Genomic DNA, 13,921 nt, shown 5'->3' with positions numbered 1-13,921 from the left:
GAAAAAACTGAGACGAGAGAAGATGCGCTTTACTAATTCTAAAGCCTTCTTTCTTGTTCCTGCATCCAATTCATAAATATTGTGACTAGAAGCTTGTATCTATCGGGCACATTTTGATGGGGTAAATAATGAAAGAACATACAAGCCTTTAATTTTACACTGACTTCAATTCCCATTTCCATCAAAGACAGCTAGAAAACAGGAATAGAAACTAAATCAGTAAGAGGGAAACATGCTCTTCTCCATTTCTAACTGTAAGAACCCAAAAATTTTAAATAAAAATAAACTCCTTCCCAGCTTTATATTTGCTCAGATAAGCATTTTCAACATAAATGTCAAAACTACTTCTAGGTACAGAGTACTAGAAGGTGTAGGACATGTATCTCCTGTCGGACATGTAGGTCAGTGCAGGACATGCATCTTGTAGGACAACACGTTTTAATGATTTGCAGCCAGCGAGCAGCCCCCCAGTAGGAAAAATAATTAAGTACGTAATTGCAAAACAATATTTTAATTGCCAGTTTTAATCTAGGTTTCCTACTCGGCTTTAAATCACATTTTTGTAAATCGCATCGATTTAACTCAATCAAGCCTGCCCGAAGGCCATCTTTCCTGCATGCTAGGAGCATACCAAGCAAGTTTTAACCAATTAGATAAATCACTACATCTCATAACTTCCTAACAGTGATACATCAAGCCATACAGAAGTCATAATTATTTTTTTAAATAAGCGTTTTCTTGAAAACTTTGCAAAAATAAGAAGCTAAGCAGACATTTCACCATCCTTTTTTTTTTTTTTTTTTTAACCTAGGGCACATGATAGCCTGAAACCCAGCCAACTGAATTCTGCAGAAGGCTTGCACGACCATTGCAATTATGCCTCTGACTCCTCATTGCCTTCCTTATGATGATGGGAATAACACCGACACATTAGCTTTATTCATTCACGTATGTATGTATGTATCGATACGTGTGCATTCACACACCCCGCAACCTTAAGGTGTTACGCTCACGAGTGCAGTAAGAAAAATGAGGCAGTAATATCATGGGCTCACCAAGGGCAAAATCCTGAATAATGGAACTTTCTAGCACAAACAGCTTTACAGGGACCCTCAGCGTGGTCCCCATCACTACCAGGGGAAATATGCTCTGCTGACACTACCCAGATTTTTAAAAGATTCCCATGACAGGAGGAGGATTAAAAGGCAATTAACCGGCTCTCATCTTTCAAATGCAAAGCCATATTTTAGAACAGCAGACAGAAAAAAATATGGGTCTCTCAGAACTCAAAGATTTGTTATATTCCATTAAAAAAGCCCTTACCGTGATACCTTAAAACGGCAATACAATAGTAGGAACCTACCCCATGGGGACGAGAAACAGCATTGCAAACCCGATCCAGCATTGTATTATGAAAAAGCCCTGCAAATTCCAGGCAATCTGCAAATGATTTCCCCCTTCCCCACCCAAACATCCACTGCAAACTCCTACAATCGCAAGCCAGTACTGCAATAGCAAAAGAGACAAAAATAAAACCATTCCTACCTTTAACTTGAGTGTCATATTCAGCTATGATCTCCTTATCCTTTTTGAATTTTGCTGGCGACGTCATGTTTTCTTTTCCAAAAAAGATTAACCTCAAAACAGATCCACCACAACACAAGATATAAATGCAATTTCGCTCCTCTCAATGCAATTCCTTGATTTTCCGCTTGTCCTCCCCCCAACGAAAAGGGATTTTAAAAAAAAAAAAATCAGTCCATGGAGAGAGGGTGTGAGACGGAGCACAGCAGCAGCAAAATGCAGATGTTAAGAGATCAGCGGATGGAAGAGGCAGCAGTTTTGTCTCCCTGCACCAAAACCTTTAGCAGCAGCATCAGACTAGCGAGATCCTGCAGCCCCCAAAGGCTCTTCCTGATTGCTAACGTTAATAGCACAGCCAGGGAGTGGAAGTCCTTCCGCACAACATGTTTTGTGTGGGTTTGGTTTGCCTTTTTGGGTTTTTTTTTGTTTTGTTTTTGTTTTTTTTTTTAATGTGCTCAGAGATGAAGCAAATCAAATCCCAAACGAGAGCAGAAACGGAGGACAAGAAGCCGGTTTCTTTGGTTTGCTTGCCTGCAAATGCAAAAAAAAAAAAATTAAATATATATTTAGAAAATTACAGCTTGCAGCCAGCAATCACAAGATGCGCAGCCAAAATTTGTGACTGAAAGAAAAGCTGCCCTGACATTGCAAATTATCCTTTAAGCAGCAGCAGCGTGGGGTTAGAAATAAAGCCCGGCCAGGTAACCAAGGGAAAACGCCTACCCGGCTCACCGGGAAAGCGGGGTCCCCGGGGGGGTCGAGGGGAGGCAGCCAGCGCAGGGAGCGGCGGCGAGGGGAGCCCCGAAGGAGCAGCGCTGCGGGCGGGGGGGGGAGCGGCCGGAGCCCGGCCGAGCTGCAGCACCTCCCGCACCCCGGCCCCGCACCGCCGGCGGGCGCTCCCGGCACCCCCGCTCCGTCCGCAGCTTCTCCTTCGGCAGCTCCGGGGTGGGGGCTTTGGAGGTTTGGGGGGTTTTTTTCCCTTTTTATTTTTTTTAAGTGTTATTTTGGGTCCTCCGGCGGCCCCTCGCCGGGGCACGGGTCAGAGCCGGCCCCGCAGCCCGGCATGTGCGAGGCGGACGGGAACCTGCCCCCGGGGGACGGCGGGACACAACTTTCCTTCCCCTCTTTTATTATTATTAATATTATTATTAATTTTCCCCGTCTTTTCGGGGGAGGGAGGGGGAGGCTGCAGCCCCCGCCCCCGGGCAGCCTCCCGCAGAAGATGCGCGTACGGGAGGAAGAAATAAATAAACACGGCACCCGCCGGATCCGCATCCCGCCCGGGAAGAACAATGAGGGCGGCGGGGAGAGGAAGCGTGGGGGCGTCCCGGGGGGGCCGGGGCTGAGGGACGCGGCCCCGCGCCCCGCCTCAGGGCCGCGCTGAGGGGAGGCTGAGGGGAGGCGGCGGGGCGCGGGCAGCCCCCCGGCGGGGCTGAGGCGGAGGAGGGGAGGGGGCCGGGCGGGGCGATTACCTGGGCGCAGCGGAGCCGCCTCCCCGCCTCCCGCAGCCGGGCGTCCTCCGGCCGCTGGCGCCCGCCGCCCGGTCCCCCTCGCCGGCCCAGCCGCCGTCCGGCCCCCGCGAGGATCGCCCAATCGGCGAGGAGCGCTGGGCACGAGCGACGGGCATCACGTCCAACCAAAAGGCACCGTCTGTCAGCTGGGCCCGCCCTCCTTCCCGCCGCTTGGCACCCATAGCCCCGCCCCGCCAGGCGGGGCCCGGCGCAGCGCAGACCCTCCTCCGTAAGGACGAGCTCAGGGGCGGGGAGAGATGTAAATAGACTGCCGGCTGGGCCATTGAGAGCAAGGCAGGGCTTACTCCTCCACCAATAGCCAGGCGGTAGGGGTAGTGCCACCCGTCTCCTCCAACGGCCAGCAGGGAAAGGGTGGGTCCTGCTGCTGATCTCCACGAATCGGTTTAGTGGGGCGGGTCCTCCCGCGCCCAATGGGAGACTGAGGTCGGGAATTCAAACTGACAGGTGGCAGCGTGGCCGTTGGCGGCGGCCGGGCTGGTCGGACTGACGGACGGACTGACGGACTGAGAGCGACGGCGGGGCCCGCCCGCCATGTCGGGCAGCAGCTGCACCTTCGAGGACCGCTGCGTGTCCGTGCTGTGCTGCCGCTTCTGCCAGCAGGTGCTGAGCTGGCGGGGGATGAAGGCCGTGCTGCTGGCGGACACCGACACCGACCTCTACTCCACCGACATCCCGCCCTCGGGGTAAGCTCAGCTTAAGTAAGCGCAACCTGCCAGGCTCGGGGCCGCGGCCCGCTGCCGCAGCCGCCCGCCCCGCCTGGCTGACCAGGCCGCCGGGCCCCCCGCGGCCCGTCGCCCGGGGATCGCCCCCAAAATCACCCCACCCTCAGCCCTCAGCTCTCCCTCAGCCCTGGGGAAGCCACAGAGAGAGCAAGGCCCTCCTCGTCTGGCAAATCAAAAGTCTAATTTAATCCATTCGTGGGGAAGACGTAGGCTCAGGGAGCCACGGGGAGTTCCTCCAGCTCCTTCCTTAAGCAAAGATTAAAATTTGAAATAAATACCTGTAAACAGAACAAACCTGATCTTACACCGCTTCCAGAATGACTCTCCCCCGAGTGGGTTGTGTGTTGCTTTCCCATAACGATATTTGAATACTAAGGAAATAAGGTTGCAAAATAATATGTTAATTAGTAAGTATGGGTTTAAAAGGAGATAAGAAATCAAAGGTTGGGTTTTAAACGTCCTAGCCTTTAAGCTATCGTTCTGTAGCCTTAGCTGAGATTCGCCAGAAGTAGGGCGATGTCTGCCATCAGATTTCTGACTGACAGTGCCGCGCAGCCAGCGGCAGGGCCCCAGCCTGCAAGGTACGGAGAGAAGCGTTGCTTTCTGGTCTAATTTGAGAGGACTTCAGATACATTCATGTAATGTCACATGGTCTCTTTTTCTTTCGATATGAGTATGGCTGGTAGATGATAGGAAAATGGAGTTGTGTGGTCTTGAGAAAGTTAAGAAAAAAAACAAACCAGATGAGACTGTAATGGTAACATCACTTTGTTATGACTTTGTACCTATGTTATCAAAACATTACAGTTGTAATCATAGCCACACCTAAACTTCTGTATTTTTAATTTCTTCCCGTCTAGTACTGTTGATTTCATCGGAAGCTGCTATTTTACTGAGATCTGCAAATGCAAACTGAAGAACATCGCGTGTTTGAAGTGGTAAGAATGCCATTCAGCGACACTAACACCTCAAGCACACCCTGATACTGTTTAACCTTCTCGCTGTAGACGACTGTGGTGCAAGCGTTAAGGGATGAATGAACAGATTGCGTACTCTATTTCAAATTTAATGCTGCTTGATAGAAACTCAGCCCACTACTTCTGGGCATGGCTGCCAGTCTATTTCTGTGCGAGTCCCAAGTGGAAATGTGACAACCCTGTCAGTAGTCTGAGTAGATGGGAAAGCTTGCATGCCACCTGCCTGATTAAATGTCTGCTTCAACACTGAGATAATTGTGTGAATAAGGCCGCAGTAAGTAGTTACTCATATTCTAATTAATAGAACATCCTCTTGGCAGATCTAGTTGTTGCTAGCAGATGGAACACGCTGTCACTAAAGTTCTTGGAGTTCTTTTATCCTCTTTATTAATGCCTGATATTTAAGAGTAAAAACAACTCTCAAATAGCTCAGTTATTTGAGACGATCCTTTCAGCTTCATAAAACAGACTTTTACCTTGTTCAGATTTGAATGGTGGGGGGTTGTGACACGAACGCAGTATTTTAATTTTTAGACAGAAGCAGAGAAGCAAATACCTCACCAGAGCACATGACTGAGAAAGTTTAAAAAATGGCTGTTCTAGGTTTCAGCCTAGGACAGTAGATAAGGCTTCGATATTCCCAGTCTCATTACTCCTACTATTGATACTCTCCTGTGCACAGTACTTATGTTGAGATGGATTTTATGTGCATGATGAACTTCTACATTGATTCCATTGGAATCACGGGCTTTTCAAATTAAAAAAAAAAAGCCATTTGTTGGTATGTAAACTAATCTGGATTACACAATTTAGGATACTAAATGGTTCTCTGTGCCAAAGATCTAAAACTTAGATATTCTGTAACTCCTGACAGATGTTCCCTAAATATTTAAGAGGCTTGTTTAACTGCGTTCCCTTAACTTTATCAAAATAGGAGCATTACATAATGGTCTGGTACCGTGGCTATTTAACACTAGCTTGAGCTGGAAAAGCCAACATCTATCTCTTCGTCAGGCATTTGTGTTGCTCATTATTTCACTTCTCTTTCTAGTGGTAACATTGTCGGTTATCACGTGATTTCTCCCTGCAAACCTTGCCTGCTGTCCTGTAATAATGGCCACTTCTGGATGTTTCATAGCCAAGCAGTCTTTGGCATCAACAGACTAGACCCTTCTGGTAAGGAACACATATGTTTCCTTCTCTTCCCTAAACTCTTGAATTCTAAGTCCTCCTTCTAATGAGGCATCTCGATATAGTTAAAGCATATGGAGGGAGCGTAACATATGGAGGCATAAGGCAAGCGTTATTGTACTGCTAATCCAGCAAACTATTTTGGGGGAGGTAATTGTAACTACTTTGTAAATTAAAATTTCTAACTGGGTGTTTATCTTCATCAGAAAACTTAACCTGCCCTTTTTGTGGACAGAAGTCAGGATTTTCTGAAGCAATTTTATAACTAGTATAAACACAGCCACCAGCTGCTATTTATAGTGGCATGTATAGCTTCACTGTGCTATTAGGCAGCTGTCCAATGGGCACCCTTATCGGGTGAGTCATGTTGTCACTTTGACCCTATATAACTGAGGCCTCATTAGCTCAAGCTGAAGTTACAGCTCGTGCTAGCTGGTTTCTTCAGCTAGGTGTTGTTTGGATGCCAAGCGTCTAGCATAATTCGCCTTCAGTCCTCAGGAATGCGTAGCCTTCTGAAATATCATTTCTCCTCCTTGCAGATAGGAGTAACTTATTGCCTAAACCTTTCAGTGTCACCTGTGTTTCAGATCAATGCATTTAAAAATAAATCAGCCATGAGGGGATTATCAATAGCTACATGAATTAGCTTATATAAATACACCCATGGGCAGGGAGTTATTCTTTGAATTATGCTGTAAACAACAATTACAAGATCAGTTTGGAAGAAATATATCAAGACTATTTCCTATTTTTATCGTGAACATGACTTACCAGGTTTTGCAATGATCAGAGTAATTTATTTTCTCTGAAAATAGACAGCTGTGCAACTTGAAAATAAGGTCACAATCCAAAAATACCTTTCTTTTTTTTTCCTCCCCCTCCTTTGTTTTCTTACCTCCTTCCCACCAGGTGTGAATGTGTTGCTCTGGGGCAACTTGCCAGATTTGGAGGAAAGCACAGATGAAGATATGTCCTGCATCTCTGAGGAGGAGCATATCAGATAAATATTATCTATAATATACTACAGTGTCTTCCCTAGATTTGTTGCATTGCTGTTTGGTTTGGATTTTTTTTTCCTGCTGTCCCGTCAGAGCTTAAACAACACAGGAAACCAGGAAATCTGGAAAATTATCCTAAAAGAGGACGGTATCATCTTCCTCTTTCACTGTAGCCTTCCTTAGACTCTTGAATCTGCCTAGTGCGTATCTTCTGACTAGAGACATGCCTTGGTTAGACATGGAAATGGAGACGGAAAGTGCATTTAGTGAGGTCTAGGTCTGTTTTGTTTTTTACATTTAAGTCTCAACATTTGATAATCTTTGCTCTGTGAATACTGTTTTAGGAAAGAAGAAAAAATACAGTTAAAGTCTTTCAGTTGCTGTAAGCACAGCTTTAAAATCTTAAGAGTCAGTCTGGTTGATGAAGTTCTGAAAGAGCTCTGCTTTTGTGGTCACACGGACCATTGCCCAGAGCTTCTATTCTGAGTGTACGGAGTTGCCGAATAAGTGGGTTAAAGTACCCGAGCTTTGGCTCTATGATCTGGCTTTCCTGCTCTTAGCAGCTTGTTCTCCGGGCATCTGAGGCATGCCAGGACGCTCCTGGATGCTGACTGGGGAGCTATCAGAGTCTCCCATCTTCATCTTTCAGTACTTTTAGGATCATGTTTCTGTGGAGATCAAGTTAGTTTTCTGGGTTTTCTTTTTCCCCTGATAAAACCTAACTACTGAAGTTACTTCAAGCCTAATATAACGTCAAGACTACACTGAAATTTTTATTAAGGTCAGCAATAAAATCCACCCAGTTCTATGTGTTATTTTCTTCCCCTTATAGGATAAGCATCCCTCCAAAACAGAACTCAGTCATCGACTGGGTCTTTTACAGAGAGGGAAAAAAAAAAAAGAGAAAGAGATCAGGTTAGATATTTGGTGTTCCTGCCTAACCTTGTATCCTGAAGCATACACACAATCTGGTTCCCGTAAGAAGTAGTGGATTCAGAGCTCATTATCCGAGTTGTTACAGCCATAGTATTTAACTTATGAACGAAATACTGTCCCCTTCAGCCAGTCACCTGAAGGATCACCTGTAGAAAACTCAAGGTACGCTCATATAAGAGAACTGAGTACATTTTTGAATTTGGATTGATGCTGAATAAAAAGTTCTGTAGCTTCTTGCGATACTTGGAAGAGGTGCAGTGAAGGCAGATCTGAATTGTCTTAGTATTTTTACTGCATGTTATATATTTCTTAAGGAAGGGTACTACCTCTTCTGCATTGTTTAAATGTATATTGGTATATATACGTACGTGTGGGTATATGTGTATGTCTTGTTTAGACTTCCTGTATTATGTCTGGTCATTAAAGAAAAGTTTTGGACTACATAGTCTGCTGGGCTGTAATAAATACAGGTGTCTAATGATATCAGGTAATGAAAACAATGAAATAGCAGCTTGTATTAAACTAGTTGAACAATTAGGTTCTTGCTAGTATGATTTTGTTTTAGAGACACCCCCCCAAAAAAAAAATCACCTCCCTCTTAGGCTGGCAAACTAATGACTTCTCAGCCTTAAAGGCATTTAGTGAGTTAACTCTCCCCTTAACGCAACATCCCATTTTTTGCCAGTTTTCTATGCTGCATGAATTTGATCGTGTTGTGACTACAGTATTAAGCTGGCAAGGTGACATCTCACACAGAGATTTTTCCAACAGAATTCATGAGCTAAAAATACATCCGATTGTCTAAGCAGCACAATAGTTCAAATAAAATTCCCATAATGTAATTCTGCTTTGTTGCAAGTTCAACGCTTGCCATTTATAACCTTCACAATTCTGAGTCAACTCGGTGTCAGTGGCAGAGCTGACTGGAGAGCTGTTCTCCCACAGAGAAGTAGAGGACTGTAATTTCTTCAAGTCAATAATTCTCTCTTTGCTCCCTATCTGTTTGTACACATAGAACTGGAAGTTCTACTATGAACTACTTTAATTACACAGGCCTGTTAGAGCTAGTTCATCTCAACCAGGCATCAGCGTGAAATCAGAAATGAGCCAGCTTTTAAGGAAGTTCCATCCTTTTTTTTGACAGTAAAGGAGTTGTAGGTATTATATACAAAGCAAACAAACATCCTCCATTGCCCCAGCTGTCATGAATGTTACCAAATGAACTAATTGTGTCTAGGGCTACTTCTATTCTTTCTATCTGAAATTAAAAAGAGAATCAACGAAGCAGTTTGTGGTAAAGCCACTGCTCCTTATTCACAAGGCCCTCATGTTTTGGGTTAAGTTTCCAAGGATCACCCTGTGTAGGGAACTACTTTCCAGGTTGATAGGTATATCCAACACCAAAAAGCTGGCACAAAAACAGGTCAATGTTTCTAGAAACACTCCCAAGTACTTCACCCCACCCAAACCTTCGTTTGAAATAAAACAACTCAGGTCTCCACTTGATGGCTTATTTGTTTTCCCTGCACTCTTCAACATACAAGATACATATGCTGTAGCTCAGCCCTGGAATCTGTTGTGAATCATTTGGAAGGTGATGGTTGCAAGGCATTTGGTATAATAATGCTGAATATTAAGACAGATAACGTCCAGAATGAATACATTGGCAGGATTCAACTTCCCAATAGTCAGTCAGTCTGACACAGAAAAAGCTGGGTAGCTATTGTCATCTTTGGTAAGGATTTTACAGTGAAACTTCCCGGGATCTTTGCTGTGCAGCCAATGAAGTCAAAAGCAGAGCACAAAGCCGAAAAACAAGAACCGAGTCCTAAGGCCTTTCTCTTCTGCTCATTAAGGTACACAAGGCAAGTAGTTAAAGCACTTTAGTGTCTCTAATCAGATCTGGTTTTATTCAGAAGGGACTGAACACCAGGCAAAGGGTCTTAAATTTGAGACTTGTGACTTTAGTCGATGCTTCCACAAGACTTCCAATGTCTCCCAGCTCCCAGAGCACAGCTGAGAGCGATGCAGCCAGCCTTAATGCCCACGGTATTGCATCCCCCACAGGGCGCGCACCGGTCACGCCATGTACCAGGCCCGATCCCAGCAGCTCTGCAGCTATAAGATATTGTGTAATACAGACTTGTGGGCTCAGGGTCACAAACTTGTTTGGCGGAAAACATTTGAAAGTAGAATTCCAAAATTCTACTGGGAATTCACTGGGGATAAATAACTTTGGTTTGATTTTTAAATCACAGCGACCTGTGTAATCACGCTGCCATCAATGGTCAACCATTTTCTTTTGTGCAATGCATAATCTGCAATGCACAATACTGGCTGGAGGGGTAGGAGAAAGTTATAGCAAGACAGCAGTAAATCGATTCCCCTTCATATTAAATAAGGCTTACTAGAAAAAGCACATTTAAGTATTCTTCATTATTCCAGTACAGATTAATGCCTAATCATAACCTCACATTCATGTAACACCATTCATCCCAAAGTGCTTTACAATGACAAACAGTTAAAAATTCTTTTACCACGGAACTGCAGCCAACTCCAGGATGCAAAGCAGCTGCCAAGTAGACAGCATGCTGCAAGGACCACGGCAAGCATCATCCTGTAACGAAATTCAGTATGTGATCCCTATCAGTACAAACCGATATGTTGATTATTGAGGGAGGTTCAACTTGAAAGACGCTCTTTTCTTACGCAGCCTGGAATGCAGTTTATCCACTTCGAGCCAGATGACAGATGGGTCACCTCTCCTAGGACAGACCCTGGAGTCCCAGGGTTTGAATCTGAGAGAGAGTCCTATGATAAGAGACAGAAGTTACTAAGCTATCTCTTTTTTTCTGCTCTTCCCACAGGCATGCAAGAGCTGGCATGCTTTTTAAAGTCAAGTAAAATGGTCATTTCTTATAAATCGCCCAATTACTTTGTCGTGAGAGGTCACTGTTACATATTTTATTACGTTTGCAGCCTGTGCGGTTTCTGAAAGCATACCCCAAGGAACAGTGCAGATCTCAAGTAAACAGCCTTTGTGTGCTATTATTTGGATTAAGGGAGTGTCTACAGGCTAGTACAGTATAACAGCTACGGGTGCCTATTGTGCAAGACCTGTACGAGCACAGTGACTTGTAGACTCGGAGAACTCGCGCTGTAAACAGAGCAGGCAAGGGATGGTAAGGGAACGGCACCACTGGCTCTGTCAGAGATCAGAGGTAAAGCCCGAACTGAGGCCTGAGCAGGAGGCTCCTTAGTTCTAAGACTAAAACCGAGAACCAAGCCGTGCCTGTTCCTGCAGCTACGGATCACTTCTTCCTATTCCAACAGGCATTTGAAAGTCTATGAATAGACGCAGCTCCTCCAGCACACACACTTGATCATCTCGTGCTTAAAGCAAGGATCCTTCTCTACGCCAGTGTTTCTGGATTTTGACTGCATCATTAGGCTTTCCTCTTGCTCTAGCATACGAAGCGGATGTAGTCTCTAGCCAAATACCCACAAAAAGCCTGTAAAGAAAGCAGGTTATTCCAAACCTGTACAGATACCGCATTCATAACTGAGAGGTGTGCTCTTCAATTTACGCAGTATACAAGAATGACAAGAGAGAAGAGCAGCATGCCTGCCTTGAACATCTCCTGTGAAATTAACTCTAAGTTTTCCATGCCCCACCCAGAATTCCCTCTTCTCATCAGGGAATATCAACTCTGCTAGTCTCTGAAAAAGCATCAGCATTTGCAAGCAGCTATTAGCCAGGGGGAGATTTTAGCTGCTTTGCTGTCTGCAGCATCTCTTGTCATCTTGCATGCGTGACACAAGCGTAACAAAGTGAGTCTGCACTCTATTGATTTCTCATTAGAAAGCATGCTTCACATTTTGGACAGCAATGAGGGGGGAAAAAAAAAACCAACAAACCAACAGAGAACAAAGCTGGTCAAATAGAAGCCAAACAAAATCTCTGGTGCTTCACTTCTTATGTCATCCGAATGCTGACAGCTTGATGTCTCTGGGTAATGCCACACAAGGGAAATTAGCACCATCGCACTCTCAGGCACTGCCATCTGCATGTCAACGTATGTAGAAATTCATGCAGGCAGTTATAAAGCAAGACTGATAAAAGAGACTTGATCTTTCGCATTTCTCTGACGACACTTATTTCCTGGAGGAAAGTGCTAATTAAAAATAACCCAGTATCTCTCCAACGTAACTGCAGCCACACTAGGATTCTTCCCTGCTGTGCTATGGCAGAAGCTTATTAGTTCATCCCACTCTAGCATATGGCCTGTTTTGGACTAGGAAATTTCCACTAAAAGAAGAGATAATGCTGGAAATACAGGTGTTTTGGGACTCTCATTCTAACTTATATAGGAACGTAAAACCAAAGAGAAACTGGTCCTGTGACACTGGGCACACCTGACAGTTCCGTACACAAAAGCGAGCTAATAAGATTTAAATTTTAAAAAGAAATAATCTGATTTTGTCTCTTCCCATCGTCTGTCTGCCCCTCTGAGCCAACACCACACTCCAGCAACAGACTGCCCAGATAAGCAAAGCGCTTTCGGGACCAAAGGACACTGAGAAAACTGGGAATACAAAGCTCACGCACCCTTTGCCTACATCGTTTGGAGGTTTTGCCAGTAGCTGTTCTTTTATCACAAATTTACTGGTCTTCATTTTTAAAAGCGTAACTATATATTTAGTTCTGAGACTAGCAAAGCTTCAACAAGGATGAATCTGGTCTATGATTTCTGCTATGCGTATAGAACATACCCAGAAAGCTTTTTCAGCAGACGTTGGCAATGGAAGCTACAAGACAGCGTGCGCAAGCTGCTTCGGATGCGCAGAGTGCCAGGCTTCTCTGCGAGTGTTGCAGGCAGACTTTGGCCTAAATTAAAAACACAGTGTGTGAAGCTAGGGGCCCGAAAACATTTGAAGACCAGCATAGATAGGATCTATGTCCAAAACAGGACTAAGAATGCACCTTCAAAACCTGTGTATCCAAGCAAAATTAGGCATTAGGCTACTGTGCTAGACACAAAATCTAGGCCCTTTCAATTACAGGATTTTTAAACTGCTTTAGAGCCACTTGCTTTGACCAACTGACTTATTCTCTTGACTCATCACTGTGTACATGGACACAGAGAGAGATGTCGATGCTTTTAGACCACCAGAATACCAAAGCTGCAATAGTTTCCTCAGAGTGGTTAATGAAGCCAACACAATCAGAGAATAGTTGGTTAAAAATGCAGATGGAATAACACAGGGTCACATTTGAGGGAAGATTGTGAAAGCTACTGCAGATTCACCCTAGCATCCCACTCAGATGTTAATGAGGGCCTAAAATGTTTGGAAAAAATTAAGCAATCTGCTCTTGTGCAAAGGCCCATCACAAGACTTTCCACAGTGTTGCTCTGCTTTTATTGGAACCCAGGTTAGAAGTGAATTTTCTCTACTTCAAATTTTACCCTAAGTCCAGATTACTTTCTCTCTCGCTTACAATTTAAAATTCAGATAAACACATTTTTTCACCTCACCTGCTACCAGAAGGCAGCATTCATAAGCGTCAGGGAGTAGATATTCAGCAGAATATGTCCAGTATTTTATTCCAGTCCGTTTGGGAAATCAAAATTCAAAAACTGCTTGAAAGCGCCTGGCACTGGCCACTATAAGAAACCTTTCACCTGCTTACCTGGATCCCCACTCTGGTTTGATACAAACACGCCAGCGATGCATGAAGTTGAATTGTTCCTTACCTTTGTGCCACTCTGATGGAAGATTCTCAGCAAATTGAGCAGCACTTGCTGCAAGTCAACCGCAAAAAATCATAGGCCTTAATAACAAGCAGCTTTTGGAGAGTGGCAGGCGCTTTGATAACAGCCTGCCACTCTTCCTGCATCACTTGAGCCTCTTCTTGCTCCTTCCAGGGCGTTCAAAAAGTGGGCACTGATGGCTTTGGCAGTAATTGTAGTGTACGTTGC

At 44.8% G+C, this 13,921-nt stretch overlaps 2 protein-coding genes across 5 annotated transcripts in view; one reads left to right on the top strand and one right to left on the bottom strand.

The window, feature by feature from the left end:
* Positions 1-3,165, bottom strand: part of SRGAP2 (SLIT-ROBO Rho GTPase activating protein 2) — a 113,011-nt gene extending 109,846 nt beyond the window's left edge. For all 4 annotated transcript variants that reach the window (XM_064472340.1, XM_064472341.1, XM_064472342.1 and 1 more), the window contains exons 1-2: positions 3,057-3,165; positions 1,546-2,115 (exon numbers count right to left, since the gene is read on the bottom strand). In XM_064472340.1, the coding sequence (XP_064328410.1) occupies positions 1,546-1,612 (67 nt within the window). In that variant the 5' untranslated portion in view covers positions 1,613-2,115; positions 3,057-3,165. The remainder of the gene's footprint in view (positions 1-1,545; positions 2,116-3,056) is intronic.
* Positions 3,166-3,531: 366 nt separating this feature from the next.
* On the top strand, positions 3,532-8,381 carry FAM72A (family with sequence similarity 72 member A). Its single transcript, XM_064472021.1, has 4 exons — positions 3,532-3,799; positions 4,699-4,776; positions 5,867-5,991; positions 6,916-8,381. Exons 1-4 carry the CDS (start codon positions 3,648-3,650, stop codon positions 7,008-7,010), a joined length of 450 nt encoding a protein of 149 aa, XP_064328091.1. The 5' UTR covers positions 3,532-3,647; the 3' UTR covers positions 7,011-8,381.
* The last annotated feature ends 5,540 nt before the right edge of the window (positions 8,382-13,921 follow it).

This window comes from Phalacrocorax carbo, chromosome 23, assembly GCF_963921805.1.
Source record: "Phalacrocorax carbo chromosome 23, bPhaCar2.1, whole genome shotgun sequence".
NCBI lineage: Eukaryota > Metazoa > Chordata > Aves > Suliformes > Phalacrocoracidae > Phalacrocorax > Phalacrocorax carbo.
The sequence above is the reverse complement of the archived record's forward strand: the minus strand, read 5'-3'. Positions and strand labels throughout refer to the sequence as shown.